General features: G+C 42.3%; 1 protein-coding gene across 3 annotated transcripts in view; it reads left to right on the forward strand.

Annotated features, from left to right (window-relative positions):
• DYNC1I1 (dynein cytoplasmic 1 intermediate chain 1) overlaps positions 1-23,830 on the forward strand; it is a 301,967-nt gene that overhangs the window by 228,720 nt on the left and 49,417 nt on the right. For all 3 annotated transcript variants that reach the window (XM_047695760.1, XM_047695759.1, XM_047695761.1), the window contains 4 exons: positions 3,239-3,385; positions 7,347-7,460; positions 9,944-10,077; positions 13,833-13,977. In XM_047695760.1, coding sequence (XP_047551716.1) covers positions 3,239-3,385; positions 7,347-7,460; positions 9,944-10,077; positions 13,833-13,977 — 540 coding nt within the window. The remainder of the gene's footprint in view (positions 1-3,238; positions 3,386-7,346; positions 7,461-9,943; positions 10,078-13,832; positions 13,978-23,830) is intronic.

The following is a 23,830-nucleotide window of genomic DNA, read 5'->3' on the forward strand; positions in this document are numbered from 1 at the left end:
TTCCTCCTAGGGGCTGATGCCAACTTTCCAAATTAGAAGAACTTTCTCCATTAATTGGGGGACTGTTCCCATGTGACAAAGGGAACCTAAACATTTGGATGAAAAGTAAAAACTTCAGTCAATCAACCAGATGTTTGCCACCATTACATCAAACCTCAGGGTACTTAAAAACATTTCAAGAAATGACTACGTTTTAAACTTTACATCTAGGTAATTGAGATCCTCCTGCCTTTGTGTGTCCATATGAATGACAGCATGTCAAATGAGGCCCACCCTGGAGATGTCTTGAGCCTTTCTATTCTAGAATACATAGAATACATATGACACTTAATGTACGAAGCTTAAAATACAAGTGAAATTGATAATCACGTAACTACTCCTCCATTGCTAATCTTCCAAATAGAAAATAAAAATAAGGGGCACCTGGGTGGCTCAGTGGGTTAAGCCTCTGCCTTTAGCTCATGTCATGATCTCAGGATCCTGGGATCGAGCCCCGCATCGGGCTCTCTGCTCAGCCGGCTGCCTGCTTCCTCCTCTCTCTCTCTGCCTGCCTCTCTGCCTGCCTCTCTGCCTACTTGTGATCTCTCTCTGTCAAATAAATAAATAAAGTCTTTAGAAAAAAAAAAAAAAAGAAAAGAAAAATAAGTGTGTCTGCTCTTTGTCCTCATGTTTTGGTTTGCAGCAGAACAAGTAGGCTTTGGTGGTAGAACTCTGGGCTCTAAGATACCGTGACTCTTTTTTAGCATGAACTTGACTTTTTATCAAATGCAAATAGAACTCTGAATTCTCGATTGCACATATTTGTCACACTTAAAGCTCTTTGAAATGGTTTCATTAGTACTCGGTAGGCACTATGTGTTTGATGAGTAAGTGAATAATGAACAAATAATGAAAAAGTAGGAATCAGACAGCGTTCTCCCTTTGTGGAATTGGATTCTAGGTGATTGACAACTATGTGTTTCAGTTTCGTAGAAGTAACTCCACTGTTTATTTTTCTCTAGTTTAGTCTCTTAACAAACTGTGCAAGGTTTGGAGTGGCATTTGCTGAGATTTAACTAAAACACAGAAGCAATCAAGTTGTTGAATTCTGGATTTTTCAAATTTAATGACATTCCTTTATCCATATTGATTGGAGCTTTGGTAAATTCAATTGTTGGTACCACCTGGGTAATTTTAAGTCTCTCTGAAGCTTTAAAGAAAATGTTTCCCACATAGCTCAAGCAACATAAGAATTTCATCAGTTGAAAACTAAGAATCGCTTCTGTGGGATGTGTAAAACAAGAAGCTGACCAGCATTATTTTCTTTTTCTTTAATTCAGTATCATTATTGAGAGTTATTCTTGAACTTTATGAAAACCAGATTGGGGCCCAAGCATGTTCTCCATCTAATCGTGTTCAAGGAATTGGAACTGAAAATCATTCAAACTAGGAAAACAGGACATTGAAAAAAGAGCCTGCATTCTTTCTTCTACCTCAGCGTGTCTGAGGCTCTTTCTGACAAGGAAGACTTGGGCTAAGAGTAGATCCCATCTTTTTAGAAGTGGACGTTTAGCTTCCTAGTCAGGAAGAGATCATAATTTTTTTTTCAGTCATGTTTTTACTTTGCTGGCCTATCACTTACAACTTTGATCCTCTCACGTTTTTCCTCAGAAAGCTGTGATTAATCACTATCGCCCACGGGGGAAAAAATCCAGATAGCACCTGCCATTCAAGGCTTTCTTTTGTCTGGCCCAGGTGACTTTCCCCTCTAGCCACATTCCCTACGACCCGCCTCTTCCTTGCAAGCTCCTTCCCATCAAAACCAGACCGCTAGTTTGGGCTGTTCAACCTATTACCCCATCTCTCAGGAATGCCTATATTCTTCTCCTCTCCACTTGCTGAGTGTTCCGTAGCTACTTCAAGGCATGAAACATTCCATTCACAAGGTCTTGCTAACCATCCACCCTTTCCGCTCTCCCCTTTGCTCCCCTTCCCTAGCTAAACCTAATCTTTCCCACCACCCCCGTCACACACACGTACACACGCACGTGCTACTGTGATGATTTAGTCATGGAGGGCATCACCTTCAAGACTGCTCTTTGTGTGTTCAAATGCACAAGGATGTCAAGGGACAAGTGAAGACAGCGACCCACCTTACTCTCCACTCACCCAGGCATGTGACCCCCACGTGACTATGTCTATGCAGAGAGGTGTCTTTCTCTATTTCTTAGGAAGGCCTAGACTAGCAGCATATGCAGCTCTGGTCACCGGCATGGGAACATTTTAGTTTCCTTTATCATGGCACAAGTTTGTTGAGCACAGTGACTCCCTTTATATTCCCATCACGCCTGGCACAATGCTTTTCTCATATGTAAGGTTATTGAAAGGATGAAATGTATTTATTTTTTTAAAAAAATTGCTTCCACATACAAACACAAACATGGAAGCACTGTGAGAATCAAAATGGACTTTTTTTTGCAACTGTGGAATGGCCAACTTATTGGATTTTAAGTGTATCATGGTTCTAAGTAATTTCCTCTAAAACATAGTGCCCAGTAGTCTTTTGCGGAATTTCAGAAACCACATTCATAACGCTATGACAGACCCTGGTAGAGTTGGACTGAAATCCACTTCTGACTGTTTGTTAAAATAGGCAAAGAATAACATTAAGAATTGTCTGAAGTGGGTAGGATCAAGGTCAGGAGAATGCCCATGGGAGGTGAGGGAATTTGGGGAGGAACCAGTTGGAGCAGTCTGAGGTCAGTATACTTCCTAGAAGTCTACATTAAGATGAAAACACAAAACCTAAAAAAGCACCACGTCTTAAGGTCCTTGAAACTTTGCCAACACCGTATATAGTACAGCTCGATGTGGCCATGCCCTCAAAGAAAAGAATTGCTTTGTAAAGACTTTTTGTGGAGAATTAATATTACTTCTGATGCAGTTGTGTTTATAAAATGGGAAATGTCCACAAACCAAACTTTAGATACCACAAGACAATGATGCACACAAGATAGGTTTTATGCCTATTTGAAGACACGGCCAGGATGTCAATTTTCAAGTTTGGTAACCATTGACCAACACCTCAAGGGAAGAGTCTGTGTCCAGGCACAAAATATTCTACTAACTATGCATTTAACAATTGCTTTATGTTTTCCAGGATGTGTTGAGTTGATGTGATGAGCTGTTTTCTCTTCAGGAAGAAACAAGCCTTCTCCACCCATTTCACGGTATATGTTTCTCCCCTTTCTCCTCCCAGTCCTCTGTGATGTCTGTGTGCTTCGCTCGTTTCCATCCCAACTTGGTGGTTGGTGGGACTTACTCGGGCCAGATTGTCCTGTGGGATAATCGCAGTCATCGAAGGACACCAGTGCAGAGGACACCTTTGTCAGCTGCTGCACACACAGTAAGTCAGATTTTGTCATTTCCCTGTCAGCCACCCCAAGCCCTGAAAGGGGATAACTGACAGAAGTACTCCCGTGGTCAATAACTCCAAGTTAGAAGCATGTAATTTGTAATGAGTGTATTCTGACTGACCGAAATAAAGCCAAGTGAAAAGGAGGCGAAGGAAGCACTGGGCGTAGAGAAATCTCTTAATTATCTACAAGTTTTAGCACAGAGAAGGGATCTCTCTGGATGCACCAAAGACCATTGGTGTGGTGGGGATGGATTAAAACTACAAAAGGACACAGGGAGAAACTTTGGAAGAAGCATCTGTGAAATTGTTATGAAGAAACTCTTTGCATTGACATTGTAATGTGGAAACTTGTATTTTCAAATGGGCCACGAAGAGTAAGCATTTCATGTCTAGGGATGGTATATGGGACTTTTGCCAACAGTCCTTTTCCATTTGTGATTTGAGGGAGTGCTATGACTTTAAATTCTGGAATGCATGGTTCTAAGTCTCAACAGTAAAGTCTACAGTGACAATATAATCCCACAGGTTAAAAGTCAACATCTCAAAACCATTACCCACAATTTAGCAGAAGAGGTTCAGTATAGTGTTCATAAGACAACTACTCTGTCATTTCCTTTAAGAGAATGACAGGTGTGTTTAGCAGTTGTTAGGAGGAATGAGAAGACAGGCATGTCTCCATCAATCCTTGCTACCTTGACATTCAGAGTAACTGATGTTCTTTCTCTGAAGTGCCCAAATTATGCCCAAGGATACAGCTCTACTATTGTTTCAATTTCCTTAATGTGGTTGCCTCATTTGTTCCATCTGCTGGCCTCAAAACCATTCTAGCTTTAAAAAAGGACTGCTAGCTGCTTCAGCTAAGACCATGAAGAGGAAAATTCTTCCACCCTTGTAAGATTGACAATGGGAAATGACAAATACCAAGTCAGCCTTAATTCTGATTGACTTGGGCCTAAGACACATGCAGGTGAAACTAGTTCTTGAGAATCTTGGGAAATTGCTCTTGCCTACCCCATTTCTGCAAACTAATAACAGAAAATTGTGACCCAGGAGAAGATGGCTTGATGCAGGTGTTTGCTCAAGTCCTGTGAAAGCATTCTTGGCTGGATGTGGATATCTGGTGGGTTTCTGAGCATATCTTGCGAAATTTCAAAAATTATAAATCCAAACGTTAGAGCAGTAAGTTTCAGAAAGAAATCCATATCCAAGAGCTCTTCCAAAGAGTCAAGCTTCCTTTGTCAAGTAACTAGGATACAAGCATCACAACTAAAATACCATTATTATCAAACAGTAACCTGTTTCTGTTCGAAAATACTTTTTCCCCCTCTTTTGCTGCGTTTTGTTGAGTCCGTAGCTAAAAGGGCACAGTTAATTTTGTGACTCCCTTTCAACTTCCACTAATGCCTGGCTGATTGGTACCAGGATCAAAAGTGGTTAAGGAAAAAGAGGCCTGCCACAGATTACTAATTTCCTTTCACACCCACCACACATATGCATTTGGGACAACAGGAAATCCTAATTAAAGCAAAAACCCTTCTGCCACACAGTAAGTTTATTCCTTAAATAAATAAAAACAATCTGGCATGTATACTGGAAAAATGAGCTGTAGCTTTGCTTTTTTCTTTCCATTAAGTAGAGTTGTGGATGCCCGTGTGTGTGTGTGTGTGTGTGTGTGTGTGTGTGTGTGTGTGTAGGCTTTCCCACATGTCTGCTTCTGTTCTGGTTTCTTTACATCTCTCTCTTTTCTTTTAAGCCGAGTTTTATTACTCATGAAAGCACAGGCCAGTAGTACTGATTAAAGGCAGGGAGGGGCTACCACGCACATTCTTTCTCTAGGCAGTTGGATCTACACATTCTTCTAGACACTTTCCTTCCCCTCCTGTAACCACCCTTAGGAGTCCCAATCCACTAGAATTTTGGTGCTCTGTGTTGATGCCTGGTGGTTAACAAAGAAACCCCATTGGACTCTTGCTAAAACTCACTAGGTGGATTGTAGGTTCACAACAGCATTTGGGCCGTGCCTTCCCATGCTTCGGTGAGACTGTCCGCTGCTTTTAGGTGAGGATTTGTTTCATCCATTCTCCCACTTGATTTCCACACAGAGCTTTGAATGCATGTGGCTGGGACTTTGAGTTTCATTGCTCACTGCTACACGTTCCACACATGCCAGAGGCTTGGGAAAAACCACTGTGCACAGTCCCACAACTGGTCAGTCCTCTTGAAATTTAGAGACCTGATCAGGAAAGCAGTGAGTTTCAGATCCTTGTTGTACTCACCACTGGCCACAGCCACCAAGGACGATTGAAAGTTTCTGTAGGAACGTGCCATGAACGAGACTTAGGGATTCAGTTGGCCGTCCATCAGCACAGGTAAAAGAGGTGATGCGATTGCCAATAAATCCAATGGCATCTTAGCATACATCAGTACAGGCAGACTTTTGATCACGCAAGAAGTGAAAATTCAACATTTCCTAGATTTCTATATTCTGTTGATCAGAATATAGGTCAACAGTGGTGTTTCATTCTCAGAACTTGGCTGTAAGAGGAGCTCAGACAAAACGTGACATACTCAAAAGGGAATGACCAGTATCAGGAGGGTATTGAAAGCCCGAAAGCCGAGTACTCGAGACCCATTGAAGAAATATTGGTGAGGATTAGTCTGAGGAAGACAAGACTGGGGGAGAGGGGTATATAACAGCAACCTATAAATATTGTTTGGACTTGACGCATATGGTCCCAGAGGGCACTGTACTAAATACAAGCCTCTCCTCGAGCTTTCTTTATCCCCAGTGGTGGAAGGAAGAACTCCCCAGGCATCAGCGCAAAAACTGACTACCCTTAAGAAAGGTGTTTCTGCGGAGTTTGGACTACCTCTTGGTGGAGACAGATGAGTGTCTGCCCTAGATGATGATTACGGTTCCCTCTGACCAGGAGTTTATACGATAATAATAGTTTGGGAACCATCCTTTATATAATATCAACTTTCCAATATTAAGATTGTTTCATTGTCATTGTGGCTAGGTACTACAGACAGTAACTCATCAAGAGTAAGACTTCGACTGTCAGCTATTTGCACAGAGAGGCCCCAGCTAAGCTGTGGCTTGGCCCAGGATGGCTAAGCTGCCTGAAATCTGACCCACAGGACTGCTAGATTCTGCTTCTGCTAACCTTCCATTTAGCATTTAATGTGCAGCTGCAAATGATTTTAGCTTACCATTTAGGATTCTACAGAGTAGGGTAACCTCCTAGAGCTATGACGGGAGGTTGGAACATCTTGCTTACGATTCCTGGGATGTATCAATGACCTTCCTCAAGGCCCCAGCCAAATCGAAGCCTCCATCGTAGCCCAACTGATGTTTTGAAAAATAAATCTATCATTATCCTAGATTTTGCAGCAACAGAAATGAGCCTAATTTTCTCTCTTGAGGTGCATGATGCCAGTAAGCCCCACTACCCATATCTCTCCCTCAAATTAAAGAGGCTGATGAATTTTAACCACTTTTTTAGAAAGAAATGTGAATGAATGTTTGGCCCTGTGACTGTAATGCAGCACCCTCCAAATTTAGTGACACATACTTGTTCCAAAAGTCAGTAGTTGTACTCTTTTGAAAGCTGCCTTTTTTCATCACTCACGGTGAGCTTAGCAGCCGAGCTGTGTGCGGCTTCGTCCCCATCAATCATCATTTGTGGCAGCTTCCTTCAGCTCCGGTGGACTGCCTCTGACGGAGCAAGGTGAAGCTGAGTAAGTGTTTCCACTACTAGGCGTTGCTGCCAGAGCTTTTAGAAAGCAATCAGGTTCGAATCAAAAGTGGCAAATGACCTGAGGCTTGTGTTACTGTAGGATTATGTCAGTCTTTAATCCTCATTTTAGAGTAATGCGTTTGACACGCCAATGGAAGCATTTCCTCCTGGATCGTCGTCTGATTCCCCCCGTGTTTACGTTTTCGCAGCATCCCGTGTACTGTGTAAATGTTGTGGGGACCCAGAATGCTCATAACCTCATCACCGTCTCTACTGATGGCAAAATGTGCTCCTGGAGCCTGGACATGCTCTCGACGCCGCAGGTGGGTTTGTTTTCCCCTACACAGAGAAGCATCCTGGTTAAAAGAGATACTTGCCTAATGGAACATAGTTCCTAAAAGCCAAACCCTCACATCCTATAGGAGCTAAAACCAATGGATGCACTTGAAAGAGTGGGGCCTGCTTTCAGCAGTCTCCTCCTGAAGCCAAAACCCATTTCCTTTACCGCAAATCATGTAATTATTGTAATACGTTAATCCTTAGGTCAGTTTCAAGTGAAAATGAAATAATCCATTTTAAAGCATAGTAATTATAGAAGTTGCCTGTGGTATGAATCCTACTTACCCTACAGCATGGTTAAACAAATGCAAAAGAAGTCAGAGCCCCACAGAGCAATCCCCTGTGGGCCCTTGCCCTGGAGGAAAGGTGTCCCCACAAAACAGAAATCCAAGCCCTCGCTTGCATCTGTAGCCTAGACGACGGCCTGCGTGCATGAAGAATCTGTCCAACCATCTGTTTTCTCCTCCGGAATGTTGGTTATGATGGCTCCTGCTATTCTTTGCTCAACAAATTGAGAAGTTGAAAATGCAAAAGTTCCAAAATTTCCAAACCACTACTGATTACACTAATGGAAACCAAACAAAGAAGCAAAGGGGAAGAGACCCCTGGGGGGAGGCATCTAACACGACTTGCAGAGTATGTGTGCATACAGGCTGCGTATGAGCACACATCAGCACACACGCAGATGCATTCTGTCCGTATTTCTTGGTGGGGAGAAAAGCATTTTATTGCCCTCCAACTAAAAACGCAGGGAGGGGTTTAGTGTTAGAGACCGTGACAAATATGTGAGGTAATGTCAAGAAAATTACAAAGATATGTAGACGATAATTCTCAGTGTTAACATTCTGTTCCATTTCCCGGAATAATGACCCTAGAATGTCTGGCTCACGATGTTAGAAGACACTAGAATTTCAAGACACGTAAGGAAATGTGAAACCGTAAAGAACCTCCCATAAGTCTCAGAAAATACAGATGTAGAGAATATTTAGATTAAGTAAATTCTTTTTATAATTTTGGGTCGGGGAGGGGGTTGGGGGGGAAGAGCCAAAAAGCTCCTAACTATCAAAGTTCAGTTTCTTTGGTCTTTATCATCATACAAGTCGGGAGTTGTGTGTGGCTATTCTATAACTTTGTCTTAAAATTATCAGCAATATGTTTGTTTTTAAAAGCATGGAGATTACAAACAGATATAAGCCTGAACCCTCTAATTAGGAATTTGTAATTGCCCATTTGGCTGATTAAACATGTATTTGTTTAAGTTAAAACCAATCGTACAAAAAAAAAAAAAAAAACAATCGTACAGAGGCCACAAGACCCTATTAGTTTTAGTTTTAGTGTGCCCACACACTCTGGTCCTTGTGCAGAGATGTCCAAGGGTGGCAGGCAGACCCGGGAGCATTCAGCAGTCACCCTGGTCCCTCTCTATTCTAAGAAGGTGATCGGGAGACTGTACCTTTCCTGCTGCTGATCTGAGTGACGGAGAAGCCCATGGGATGGTCCGGTTTTCTGTACCACCGTAGGGTCCCCTCACAGATGCATGCACCATGTGTGCCGCTCTCGTGTACTGGTAGCATGTCACACGACCGTATGCGCTGAGCTACCCAGACCCTTAGCACACGCAGATGATTTCTGGACTTCTCATCCCAGAGGACCTGGCTTACTGGTTTGCGTGAAAAGACTAACCTCCCTAGCAACTATAACAACACGATCCCCTACCATGATTTTTTTTTTTTTTCAGTTGCTTCAGATACACAAAGTAGGCTGTTTGATGTAAATAGCCAGAAATATTTAGGGATGTTAGTTACACTTAATTACTCTTCCCTGTCATTAAACTTAATTCAGCAGAAGGTCTCTTAAAATACACTTTGATTCCCGATTTTGAGAATAATCTGAGATAAAATACTTCCATTTGCTATTTTAAAGACTTAGTTCAGCCTATACACCCAACCACTGCTCTTCGCTAAATCACGTCCCCGTTGAAATCTGGTTTTTCTGACTTGAGTGACAACTTTCTGGTTTGCGTCCACAGAGGACATGGAGTGCTGCTTTGACAAATCTGCTTAGTACCTCTAATATTAATACCCATGTATTCTCACGAACAGCTGATTTCGAAAATGTTTGTAAATACAAGGTTATTGTGTGTTTTATTAAAGCCTGGGGCTGACAAGTGTAACCATTACAGTATTATCTTTAGTTTCTGCCCCATTAGTTGTGAAATTCTCACCTGTCATCTCTGCCTGACTTAAGAAGCAGCAGCCCACACTGATGAGATCCAGCCGGCCTGAAACCAGACATACACAGAAGCAGGAATGTCAGGGGCAGTAAAGCGTGGTTTCTGGCACAGCCGGGGTCTTTTGTAACGCTGTGTGAAAAGCAAACAGACGATTGAGCCAAATGATTTTTCCGTGCTATCTTTGGCATGGCGAGGAGTTGACAGAGGGAACGTAACCATGCCGTGTTTTGGTAGGAGAGCATGGAGCTGGTGTACAATAAGTCCAAGCCTGTGGCTGTTACCGGAATGGCTTTCCCGACGGGAGACGTCAATAACTTCGTGGTTGGCAGTGAGGAGGGCACAGTCTACACGGCCTGTCGTCATGGAAGGTGATTTTGTGTTTTCTTACCGATGACGTGTTTCTCACTCCCAAGAGTCTGTTAGCGGATTCTGGATTAGAACCACCTTGCGTTATGAGAAAAGCCTAACTGAAGACATACAGGTCACACCTCGAGCTCCCATTACTTCAGAGCATCCGTCTGCTCTGATCATTAGCCGTTGTAAGCCTGGGATGGTTCACACTGCCTTGAGGAGAAAAGCCCAAGCTTCTTAGCATAGCATATAAGACCCTTGACTACCTGCTCCTTCCAAGCCTCAGCCTTCAGGCCCAGCCATGCACCCATGGGGGATAACAATCCCCAAACGTGGCTTACTGCCCCCCCACCTCCATGAGTTCCCACCCTGTTTCTTCTCCTCTCTTCTTGGCCTCGTTCGTTCCTCCTCAGCCTTCAAGAGCCAGCCCAGAGGTCCTTCCACATGGAAGCCTCTCCTGACTCCCTTGAGCAGAGAAAGCCCTCCCCTCCTTTATGGTTTCATAAATCTGGCCTTCCTTGTTTTCATTTGTGTTTGCGAGGAATACTTACCGAGACCCTACCTGTGCCCAACACCGTGACATCATAAGGATGAACTAGGGAACAAAACAGACATGGAGGTCATAACCCGGCTGAGGGTGAAAGACAGTAAGCTGATAAACACGGGAGTATGTGGCTTTAGATGATGCATACTACAGTGAAAATTTAAGTCACATAAATGGGATTGGACTACAGACTGAAAGATAGCCTTGCCATTTTATATATTTGTATATATGCTTCTACAATAGGATTTTTTTAAAGATTTTATTTATTTATTTGACAGACAGAGATCACAAGTAGGCAGAGAGGCAGGCAGAGAGGAGGAAGCAGGCTCCCTGCTGAGCAAAGAGCCTGATGTGGGGCTCAATCCCAGGACCCTGGGATCATGACCTAAGCCGAAGGCAGAGGCTTTAACCCACTGAGCCACCCAGGTGCCCCTACAATAGTATTAATTACAGTTTATTTCAACTATTCACTCATCTGCCATTTTTCTCGTACTAAATTCTTTCCATTTCGTCATAGATCTTCCTGCCTGGGGCCTGACACATTGTAAGCAGGGAGCTAAAAATCTATAGGGGGTATCCAGAAATAATACTAATAATAACCCAAATAATGATGACCCAGATAAAATAGAGAGATGCCTTGGGGCTCTTCCTCCTAATCAGAGAGGCTGGAATGGTATAAGATACAAACCACCATGAAGTTTCCAAGTCATAAGAATTCTGCCTTGACTTAGACATTGGTGAATGCCCCTGGAAACCCATCAGGATAACACAGAATCCAATAATTAGAATTATTGTAAAATTGCACGCAAGACTTAATGAGTGGCCTCACCATCTTTTGAAAGGTTCACTGTGTTCACTTTGGTACTTAATTTTCTTTCAGCTTAGGAGTTCTAATTCAATAGATGTTTCATCTCTTGTACTCACCCCAGGCTGTTTAGATTTAATGAGAAATCAGAAGTTGCTCCAAGTTTATTTTATACCCCTGTGTTTTTGTGATTTGTAGAAGTAATAAGCAACTGCAGCCCAATGATGTGATTCTTCCATTCACACAACATGAACTGTGATGTTCCTACTGTCCTACACATAAAAACAAGCAGTATTTCCCCCACTTACATGATTTAAAGATGAGTAGGAAGAGATGCCTCACAGTTCTATGCCCATAAAACTGGCTAAAATCATGCATTAAAGTTTTATGAAAACATAAGAAGACCCGATAAAGTTGTCTATTCATGCAAACATTTGCTGCACACCTACTTGGAGCCCAGGGCACCGCTAGAGCCTGCCAGGCGTGCAGACATTGTATAAACCTGCTTCCTGCCTTCAAGACAGGGATGATGATGAGCAAGGCCAATGCACACGCTTCTGCGGTATGGGTAGAAGGTCATAAGTGACACGAGAGAGGCGCAGAGAACGCAGGGGACCAAATACAGGGCCACAACATTGTCTACACATTAATTAGAACCAACAAGGCAGATAGGTTCCATTGGCTTAATCCAGGACCTTAATCATCTGTGAAAGCTACAGAACATGTTCACTGATAACTTTCAGATTTTTTTTTCTTTTTTCATTTCTCTAATGTGAATAATGTTTGACATGGTGAACATTTCTGTTCTATGGCTGTTGTCCTTTTCAAGCCCAATCAGAATTTGCAGTGTGGTTCAAAACAAGGGTACGTAGGGTGAAAAACACAAATCTTTTCACAACGCCCTTGATTTTGCTTCTGACATTGGCCCATCCCTCTGAAATAGAAAACACAGATCTTGATAAAGTTGTAAAATAGCAGGAATTTGGCTTCATAGCAATTTTAAATGGGTCATGTAGGGATACGGGGGTGGCGGGGAGAGAGGGATTTTTATTTTTCACCTAACATACAGAAGGTGAAAATCCACTTCCATAAATTAAATAAGGTCCTCGTTTTGCACCCTATAAACCCTTTCAGGATGCTGTTAAGAGCAAGTGGAGTCTCACCAGGGGCCACTTCAAAGATCAGTTCCTCATGTTCTTTAGAAGAGTTTAAATGGTCACGTGTGGAACTGCTGTTAGCAGTTTCACTGGGCGTAATTTTTGAGTGCCTGTTACATGGAGCACACGCTGCAGCGTTTTCTCATGATTTCAAATTTTGCTCAGCACACTGACATTTATTGGTGCTCCAGAAGCCCAGATGTTTTAATAACGTAATTCATTTTACTATCAGTGCCATAATATTTAGATTCCACAAAATCCCTAAGTATTTGTCTCATTTATAGCCTCATACACATGGATTTTTTAAATGCAGCATTTGGGGCATATTTTTTAGTTGGGTTTGGTTGGGCCGCAGACTATCGTGTGATAACAGGGGTCTGGGAATAATCCCAGCTTAGTTACATAAGCAACGTATGTCCTTGGATAACTTTCACAATGCGTATCACTATTTCTCAGATGTTTTTCTTTTGGGGAGAGATGAAAAGGCCTAAGTTTTGTCTCTTTTCCCATGTGGTTTCTTTCAACAAATATTTATTGAGCACTTACTATAGGCCAAACACTTGGCAACAAGAAAAACCAGGCACCAGCCCTTATGGAAGTTACATTCAGTAGACTTGAAAACGTCTCTTCTTTCAGTGAATATCTTAATTTCTAAAGATCACATTTAAGTTATGCATAGCATATTGTGGTGGCAAGAGTTTCCACGAAGTATTATCTTTTGAGCTATATCAACTTCATTTAAGAAATTTTCTTGAAAAGATAAATGTAGGTATTCAAGGATGTGAGGATTTTTGTAGCCAATGGGGTTCCCAGAAGGAGTTAAAATGGAATGTGTGCCAAATGTATCATAAGGAGAGTAGAGAGTATAGTCGTATTGGGTAAAACATGAAAGCTTCTGAGATTGAAGTATGTGTGTTTTCCATTGATATGCTCCATCAACAATGATAGGATTTGAGGAACTCCTGAAAAAGGACTAAATTTGTCCCGAAAAAGGACACAATTTGGTATTAAATTGCAAAGGTTAAAAAAATTATATTGATCCATATTACTTTTTAATCATCAGAAGTGGCTAGCATTGTATTTCTCTCAAGATAACTGTGAAAGTGGTTTCATTTTTGGTAGTTTATGGTTGTTCTAAATTACGGAGAAGTGGTCATGTAGAGACAAGTATGTTGGGGTTTTTTTGTTGTTGTTTTTTTGTTTTTTAAAGCAATTGCTGCTATGCAAAGGTCACTGAAATTCTGCTCCTGTGTGGTCTTCCTGCAGCAAAGCGGGTATTGGGGAGGTCTTCGAAGGTCATCAGGGACCAGTGACTGGAATTAACTGCCACATGGCTGTGGGCCCCATCGACTTTTCACACCTGTTTGTCACGTCGTCATTTGACTGGACTGTCAAACTATGGACCACAAAGGTAAGAATGTCTTAAGTTCTCTGGTAATACATAGGCGAAGAGGGCAATTTGACTGTTCATAGCCTGTTGATGAACCCAGTCTGCCTCTTTCTCAGTCCATTTTATTTATTTTTAAATAGATAAGGGATACTTGAAAACATTCTAAATTTTAAAAATTCCAGCAGTTCAAATACAAATAAAATGAAAGTCCTTCTTTGCTAACATCCCCTCCCGGCTGCCATCCCCGCCCCCTCACCACTTCTGCGTTAACTGTGCAGAGCTCCAGAGCACTGACCTACACACATATATACTTATGGAAATATGACTTAGGACTTGGTGGCTTGGGTTTTGGGGACGTTTTTGGAGCTTTTGGTGGTTTGTAAGCTGGCAAATGGCACTCCATTAGTTGTGTTTTCAAAGGCAATTCTGACCATGCTTGAGAGCAAAAAAAAAAAAAGAAAGAAAGAAAGGAAAGGCCACTGGAAGAAAGGTGCAGTAGTCTAGGGAGTAAATGGCAATGGTATTAACCAGTAGTTTGGGATGCGGAGAAATAGATGGATTCGAGAACCACTTATGAGGCAAAAGAAACAGAAATTGGTGACATGCTTTGATATTTGATACAAGGTTGGTGAGACGGGGGATGGGGGGGAAGAGTAGTTATGGCTGGAACAGCTGGAGACTGAGCTAATCAGTAACTTCGTTCACTGCCTGGAGGTCGCCAGAGGGAGGGCCAGTCAGTGAAAAGCACTGTGCAGGTTAAATTTAAGGTGCTGGGACGTTCGACTCATGATCTGCATTAGACAGTTTGCAATGTGTGACAGAAGTGGAGGGCGACCTCTGGACTGCAGGTACATATCCAGTACCAGTCAGGATAGCAATCACTGGGGTGCCTGGGTGGCTCAGTCAGTTAAATGTCTGCCTTTACTTCAGGTCATGATCCCAGGGTCCTGGGATCAAGCCCCACATCTAGCTCCCTGCTCAGTGGGAACCCTGCTGTGCCCTTTCCCTCTGCCCCTTCCTCCTATTCATGCTCTCTCTTTCTCTCTCTGTCTCAAATAAATAATCTAAAATACAATTTTAAAAAAAAGGAATAGCAATCATTCTTACAATCTAAGCAGTGGATTTTAAAAGAAACATTAAGTGTAGATCCAGATAAAGAGGAATATTTAGGAAATAAACAGGAGAAATGAAACTAGAAAAGGAGATTAAAAGAGTACCAACCCAAGAAATGGGGGGGGGTGAATTATAATTTTTGAGAGACGGACTGTGAGAAGAGGACAGAATTGATCTCAACTGCATGAAAAACAACCTCACCTATAAAAGAAATCCAAATTAAAACCATGGTGAGAAACTTCAACTGTCATACTGACAAAAATCCAAGAGCAACATGGTCTGTGATGAGACCAAAAGAACCAGCCATTCTCTTACATTGCTGTTGCTGGTACAAAATGGCATAACACTGGAGAGAGGAATTTGGCAGTATATAAAAGTAATTCATCATGCATATTTGCTCATTGTCAGAGCAATTCCTACTTCTAGGATTCTTTGCTATACTAGCAAAAATAAGAAAAAAAGACATCTGCAGAAGGGGATCCATTGAAAGGCTGCCTTGAATAGCAAAAGACTGGAAAGGACCCAAGTGTCTATCACTGGGGCTGTGGACAAATCAAAAGTAACCTACGTCCACATAAGAGAGTATGATTCAAGTTTAGGAAGAAATGCAGAAGATTTCTTCATACTATCCTAGAGTGCTGTCTAGGATATATTTTTAAATGAGAAAAGCAGTGGAGGTGGAGAAAAATAAGTAGTATGTTGTCATTGTTTAATATCTATTTATATATTTTTAAAAGTTGGAAAGATAGACATATATACACAAAATTCTTCCTTACAGGGAGGAAACAAAGAGAATTTCTGAAAGAAACAAAAAGAATAGCCATACTTTTTAAAAGATACTTTGTACTTTTGGTTTGGGAACCAGGTTCCTTGGGAACCAGGAACTATGTAAATATTTTCCATAGTTACAAAATAAAATACAATTTTAAAAGTGGTACCTAAAAAATGTGAAGTGGGATAGGTGGCCCAGTCAGCTGAGCGTCCAACTCTTGATTCCTGCTCAGGTCATGACCTCAGGGTCATGGGATGGAGCCCCGCATCGGGCTTTCTGCTCAGCTGGGTGTCTGCTTGAGATTCTCTCTTTCTCCCTCTGTCTGTACCGCTGCCCCTCCTTCACCTCTAAAATAAATACATAAATAAATCTTTAAAAATGTGAAGTAACATGAAACAAATCAAGTGTGGTTCAGAGAATTAGTGCAGTTCAAATTGGAGGCAAACCATTACAGCATAGAATGAATCTGACTTTAAAATCCTTTGTTTTAACTATACATTCTAAAATGGATCTATTTTAAGGATAAAAAGAACTACAAAAAAATTTAAATTACTTTTAGTACTCACGTTGCTGGTGGTGGTTTTGTAACTGTGCTTTGCTGCTGTCGTGTTTGTATCATGAAATAAATGACTGCATTCATGTCATCGAAGAGTGGTATCAGCTGGGTCGAAAGGAGACATGAGTTGCTTGAATTGAGTAAAACCTCTGCAGTAATCCCGGATTTAAGTTGGATGTACTAGTAAGAATTTGTGGCATGTGTTACCTTTAAATCTAAAAAATACATATTCAACAAAAAGTTTCTAGAAACAATGACCAATGTAGTACTGACACTCCTCGTGTCCGGTTCGTGCTCTCTAAGTACCACTTTCATTAAAAGAAACCAGAGATCCTGGAAGAAATTAGTGATTCTAGATCTGGAGCAGGAAATGTGTAAAATGAGCCTGGAATATTTCATCATAATAGAAAACAAGGAAGCTACCAAACACTACATATTTCTTGTCAAAGGTCTTAGAAGCCAAATTGAATAAGCTTCTGCAGGCCAAGGACTATCAGTGAGGGTGAACTCATAAATCTATCACCCTCATTGATATTCTTCAGCATGCAGAAGCTTGTTCAGTTTGACTTCTAAGAACTTTGACAAGAAATATGTAGTGTTTGGTAGCTTCCTTGGTTTCCATGCATTCATAGTAATACTGAAAAAAGAAAAAAATACTCATTAATCATCTTTGGAGAATGTGAGGAAAGCCAATCCAATATTTTGGAAACTAAAAAGTAAAAGAAAGAATTATTTATTCTGAAAGAATCAAACATTTATTCTGTCTTTTCTATATGATTTCTACTTCAGGAGTACTAAATAATTGGTGAGATATTTTTCTTTATAGAAATATTCCAGCTAATATAGGAAGATAGGATTTGAATATGAGGTAGTGGTCATTGCTGATAAGATTGTAAAAATAGAAACAACTTTCACAGTAATGGAAGTATATAATACCACTTTTGAAGTAGGTTTTTCCCCCCAAATCCAATTCAAATTCTGTCACTCCTCCAGATCTCTGAATTTAGAGGCAATAGGAGGTAAAGATGCAAAAGATTAAATACTACAGGAACGGAATCAGCCAAATCAAGGCTGTGGAGAAATCTGTGGGACAGCTGATCTCATTTCTACAAAAATATCTCAATTTTTTTTCAAAAAAAAAAAAGAAATAGAGGTAGAAACTACATATCAAACAAAATAGAATGAAATGGTACTTGAGACATTTCAACCAATCTTAAAATATGAATCCTATATAGATCCTAATGCAGACAAGCAACCCTTTAAAAAAAAATTAGAAGGCTATTAGGAAATGGGAAAACTGACTAGATATTTGATATTTATGAATTATTATTTTTAGGTGTGATAATTTTATTTTGATCATTTTAAGTGGTTTGATGTTTTAGAGATGCACATTGAAATTTTACAGAAGAAATCACATGATGTCAGAGATTTGCTTCAAAATAATCAGTTGGGAAGGGGGAACGTGTAGACATAGATGAATTAGACTGTGCAAGTATTGTTAAATATAGAAGCTGGATATTGACATTATTCTGTTTCTGAATATGTTTGAAATTGGCTCCATTGGTTGAGCATCTGCCTTTGACTTGGGTCATGATCCCAGGGTCCTGGGATTGAGCCCCACGTCAAGCTCCCTGCTCAGTAGGGAGTCTGTTTCTCTCTCTCCCTCTGCCCCTCTGCCTGCTTATGCTCACTCTTGCTCACTCTCAAATAAATAAATAAAAATCCTTTTTTTAAAAAAAGAAATTTTCTATAATATAAAACTAAAAAGAGGGAGAGGCGGGGGAGTGACCAAGAGTAACAAATACTTCATGAAAGTATCATCAGACTGAAATACGTCTGTTGTATTCAGTAGCCTCACTGTGCCATGGCAAGTACCGCTCCGCTGGTGTGTTGGGGACGGGACGCAAATAACAACGGGTTAAGGAATGAGTGGAAAGAAGGAAGCATTGAAGAAAAATCAAGAAGCTTGGCTATGAGGAGAGGAAGATGGGAGATAGAGTTTTTCTTCTTCCTTTTTTTTTTTTTTTTTTAAGATTGTAGAGACCCTTGAGGATGTTGCTGTTGTCTAATCGCCAGCAAAAACAAAGAGTAGAAACACTGCAAGTGTAAGGGAGGGAAAGGTTCCTGAAGATATTCAGTGAATAGGTGCATAGCACAGGCAGAGGGTAAAGTTTAAATCTGGGCAGTGACATATCTTCTGTTGTAACAAAGGAACAGGGAAGGAAGGGGAGAAATATGTGCAGGTGTAGGTTTGGTGCATGAAAGCAGAGGGCAGTCTCATGTGACCTTGTTTTCTCGGTGAGGCAGGAGAGAAGCAGTCCTACCGAGAGGAAGGAGAGGTGCTGGAGGGAGAAGGTTGCAGCTAGCTGGTCATGGGAGAGAGAAGAGCTGATTAGGGAAGCAAAGATGGACTCTAGGGGTGCAGAGACCAGACTGTTCTAGGGGCATCAATCTTCAGGACCAACTTCCTCCAAGAGAACTTAATAGCATAGATATGGATGTGGATGAGGGGGACATGTAGTTGGTTCTGGGGCCAAAGCTTTCCCAGAATGTGGTGGCGGGATGATGGAACTTGAGATCAGAAATAAGGACGAGAGTATGTTTGATGTTAGAGGCTAAGGATTTTATGCTGTGGCTGAAAGGAAATGAAAGCAGAGCGGAGAAAGTAAAAGGAGCAAGGGGTTAGAAGCCCCTATAAGATCAAAGAATACGTATGAAAGAAGGAATTGAGTAAGAGCAAAAAAAGACATTATTATTAGAAAGTGAGATGTTGGGATTTAGTAATTCACAACTGAAATAATTCCAAGTGATAAAAACAACCCAAACAAACAAAGGTCCAGCATGTGATCATGTTGTCGCTGACCTCAAGTGGACATGAAGTTCTCTGGAGCTGAGGGGCCCTGGAAATAAAAGGTCAAGGTGCTTGTGGGCTGTGGGCTTTGAAGTGGGCCAGAGTAAAGGCAAAACTGGGATGGAAAAGGAGATCATGAGCCCTGTGCTTAAGTCTTCAGTGAATTAGGAAGAGAGATCAGAAGAGGGAAAGCATGACGGAGACATGGCCTGAGCTTAAAAGAAGCAGGGCTTTTTACTGGGTGTCTAACACCTTGGAGAACAGACACTTTATTTCACTCTTCTGGAACAGAATAGCCAGTAATGAACTGTTCCTACCTGAGAAGACAGCCTGGGAGGGGGTGAGCTTATGGGAGAGGGAGGGTTCTCCTGAGACGGGTAGCAGAGGGAACTTTCCATGAGAAGGCTGAAGATGGAGGCAAATGAGCTCATCATAGAATGGGAAACATGGAGAGCACAGTGGGGACATCTAGAAAGTAGGAGAGCACTGAGGGGTTGGTTCAAGTAAAATAAGTACTAACAGAGATTCCTAGAAAATGCTCTAAGAATTTAGCAAGATGGGGATGGGGTGGGGGTGGAGAGGAAATACAAAAAAAAAAAAAAAAAAAAAAAGACTGGAATTCTCAGCAGAATGCAATTCTTGCAAATTCTAGTGAGGACAGCATGCAAGAAGAAAGATTAAAATACATTACATTGCCCTCCCGACACCCTCTAGCATGCCAGATTTCATCACTAAACCACAGGCAGGGGAGGCTTCACATCGAAGCAGAAACTTTGCTGGAGTCGGTTACCTGGCAAACACAGGACAGGGCTGCGTTCCAGCAGCTGAATCAATAAGGGAAAAGCCATTTTCATTGAAATGGCCAAAAGGCAGGGATCCACTCAGGAAATGCATGCAATGACCTGGAAAGATAGGTTTATACTTGATTGTGCAGATTTATTTTTATTTTATAAATGATGGCAGGTCATTTTAGGAACAAACCTATCAAAATGGAATTTGGGGGAGCTTTCTATGGAAGGTGATTTTGCAGGGGCTGGCAGGAGGGTGGGAGGTCATTCTGTGTGCCAGGCACTGCGCTAAATATGTTACATAGAGTAAACGGTCCAGTAAGCCCTCACAGTCTACTCCTGAGTGGGCGTGTCACCCCTTCCTCTACAACGTGGAGGCACACGAGAGCTGAAGTAACTTGCCTGGTAGGCTCAGTGAGAACCTGGGGAAACTGATTCGAACTCAAATTAGTGTGACCCCCCAAAGCTGTGTTCTTTTCCACACCAGCACACTAAGCCCAGAGGCAGGACGTCTGGTTGGAAGGCTAGTTTGGCCATCCAGGCAAGAGCCAGAATATTGGTGGTGGTGATGGTGGGCCTGTGGAGGAGAACACGGAATCGGAAACCAGCACATGGACCGGGTGCCCAGCTGACTTGATGGGAGAGCAGAGTCCGTGTCGATCCTGATATTTCTGCCTTAGGCCTCTGAGGGGAAGAATGGTGGTGCCAAGATGGAGACAGGACATAGAGGAGGAGCGGGCTTGGGTTGGGGGTTGAAAAGTGGCCATCTGGGACATGCTGCAGCTGAGGCACCTAGAAATTCCTAAAAGGTGATTGAAAATAGTGGAGCTCAGGGATAAGAAGAAGGTTAAAAATCCACTCAGTCTTGAGGTCAAGAATTCAAACCCCACGTTGGGCATAGAGCTGATGTTTATAAGAAGAGCTAAGCATGGCGGCGATCAACCCATAGTCAGCCATTTGTCCCGAGAGCAAATTAAGACTAGCATGTAAATCAAAGAGGACAGGGCGCAACCGTGGAGCCACCACGGCCGCGGGAAGAGAAGGGATACACGATACACAGACGGACAAGCAAGAAGAGGGCGGCGCCGGGCCCAGCGCAGACTGAGGCTGGTTGCGGAATGAGGGGGGGAAGGCCGCTCCTTGAGCCTGGGGCCGGAACTGAAGGAGACAGCGCGGCTCACAGGGAAGGCCAGGCCCAGGAAGCATTTGGTTATTATATAACCTGAGAGAGACTCTCAGGTTATATAATAATTTCTTATTATATCTCAGGTTATTATATAAGAGTACAGATGGACAGTGAGTGGCCTGACAGAAAGGAAGCTCTCAGTGCTGTGGGGGGGCTGGGGAGGGGAGTAGAGGCAGGACACTGCTAAGGCTGGAGAAAGAGGGGAGGATGGGTTCAGCCACATGGAAGTGGAAGGGGGAGCAGAGAGTGAGAGAAGGTCCCTACGCTCTAGTGACGTCAGAGGCAGGCTCGTCTGCCGACAGGAGTGCAGAGACAGGCCCCTGACTCCTGAGGATGACTGAACGGCACAATTTGAGAGCAGCCGGGGCTAAATATCCAAGGTGCGTTTCATAGATGATGTCTAAGTTTTAACAAGAGGGCCAGGAATTGTGTAAGGTGGCCATTGTGGACTCTCTAAAGTCCTCCCAAACCTCCTGAATCCGGCATTCAAAGCTGTCCGCGATGGGGGCTCAGTCGGCTAAAAGTCTGACTCCTGATTTCAGCTTAGGTCATGATCTTAGGGTCACCTGGGGCTCTGTACTGGGCATGGAGCCTGCTTATGTTTCTCTGTCTCCCTCACCCTCTGCTCCCCACCCCACTGTGCTCTCTATTAAAAAAAGAGAAAAAGAGAAAGTGCTGTCCACAACCTGTCCACAACTTACAGTAGCAGGTCGACAAATTCAGGTATGGGGGATACACCACTTCTCTGCAATTCTAAACCAAGGGTTCTCGAAGTGTGGCACCTTGATCATCATGGGCAGTATTACCTGGGACATATGAGAAACGCAAATTCCCTGCGTCATCCCCCAAGACATTCTGCATCAAAAATTCTGGGAATGGGGCCAGCAATGTGTGTTTTAATAAGCCCTCCAAGTAATCCCCATGCTGCTAGAATTTACAGTCGTGCTCTAAACCTACTTGAAGTTCTGTCTCAAACTCCCCATCCTATAGAGCTGTTGGGGCAGTTCATTTATTTTGAGGTGTCTCTCATTTCTCATCAGGATTTTCTTAGGGAACTGGGGAGCTAGTTCAGGATTCAGGCAGGGGAATAGAATACATTGACACACCCCTCCCCCAGTCAGGTTCCCTGATATAATTAACACCCTACTTGTTCTGGCCAGAGGTTTATACTGTGAATCTATTTGAAACCCCAAATTAATCATAACCTTTTGTGGTGGTGTCCTAGGGGCAATGGTTCTACTTGATGCTCTTGGAAACACCGGCTAGAGTCTTTCTCCTCTTCTTAATCTAAACATGCATAAAATATAAAAGAAATGGTAGCAGCATCTCCTAAAATTACTAGTCCCTTTTACAAGACTGACGGAAAGTAACCTTTAGCTTCATGAAAAGGGCAAAGTGAAAATATAAATATTGTTTTGAAAATACTAGAGATTTAAAAAAAGGAAAGAAAATACTGGATATCAACCCTTTGGGTTTTTTTCATTCTTGTTGACAATGAGAATTTTCAGATAGCTGGAGAACAGAGAGAAAAATGAGATGGGTAATTATTTTTGGACTCTTCTGACAATGATGGTGACCTTGGTAATCTTTATTTTAAAATCATTGTGTAACTTGGAGTCATCCGATCATTGAACCAAAGACGAAAAAGATTATGGTGGAGGCTTACTTGATAATCGAGTCAGTGATACCCTCACACTGAAGATTATGTCTTAGTCCTTTTGGACAGCTCTAACAAAATAGCTCCAACTGAGTGGTTTCTGAATGACAGAAATTTATTTCACTCAGTTCTAGAGGCTGGGAATCCCAAGATCAGGATGCCGGCACAGTCTTATTCTGGCAAAGTCCCCCCTCCTGGTTCATAGCCAGCCCCTTCTTGAGTGTCCTCACATGGCAGAGGGCCTAGGGAGATCTGTGAGGTCTCTTTTATAAGGGCACTAACCCTGCTCATGAGGTGCCACCCTGTGACCTAAACACCTTCCCAAGACCCCACCTTCTAATACCATCATTTGGTGATCAGGATTTCAACATATGGATTTTGGGGGGGAAACATAAACATTCAGAACCTAGCAGATTGCAAATTAAATCCCATAAGGAAGAACCCTTCAAATGGTGGAAAAGAGTGGATGCTAAGAAATAAGACTTTGAACTAATCAAGAGTCAAATTTAAAAAGTGGTTGCAGTGTAATACTTGGTGCATAAAAATAAGCATCACTCAAAAAAGATACCCCACCCCACCCCTGAGCCTAAAGGCAAACCAAACACCAGGAAGATTTGACAACACAGACATGCATTTTGTACATTCTACTGACCAAGAATCTGCCTTTCTTTTTTTTTTTTTTTTTTTAGATTTTATTTATTTGACAGAGATCACAAGTATGTAAAGAGGCAGGTGGGGGGTGAGGGGGAGGCAGGCTCCCTACTGAGCAGAGAGCCTGATGCGGGGCTCGATCCCAGGACCCTGGGATCATGACCTGAGCTGAAGGCAGAGGCTTTAACCCACTGAGCCACCCAGGCGCCCCAAGAATCTGCATTTCTAACACAAAGATAAAAGAGCAGGCCGGAAAAATCTGTATTCCAGGGGAGAATGTTGTGCTGTAATTAGCACACT

This window comes from Lutra lutra, chromosome 11 (genome assembly GCF_902655055.1).
Source record: "Lutra lutra chromosome 11, mLutLut1.2, whole genome shotgun sequence".
In the NCBI taxonomy this organism is placed as follows: domain Eukaryota; kingdom Metazoa; phylum Chordata; class Mammalia; order Carnivora; family Mustelidae; genus Lutra; species Lutra lutra.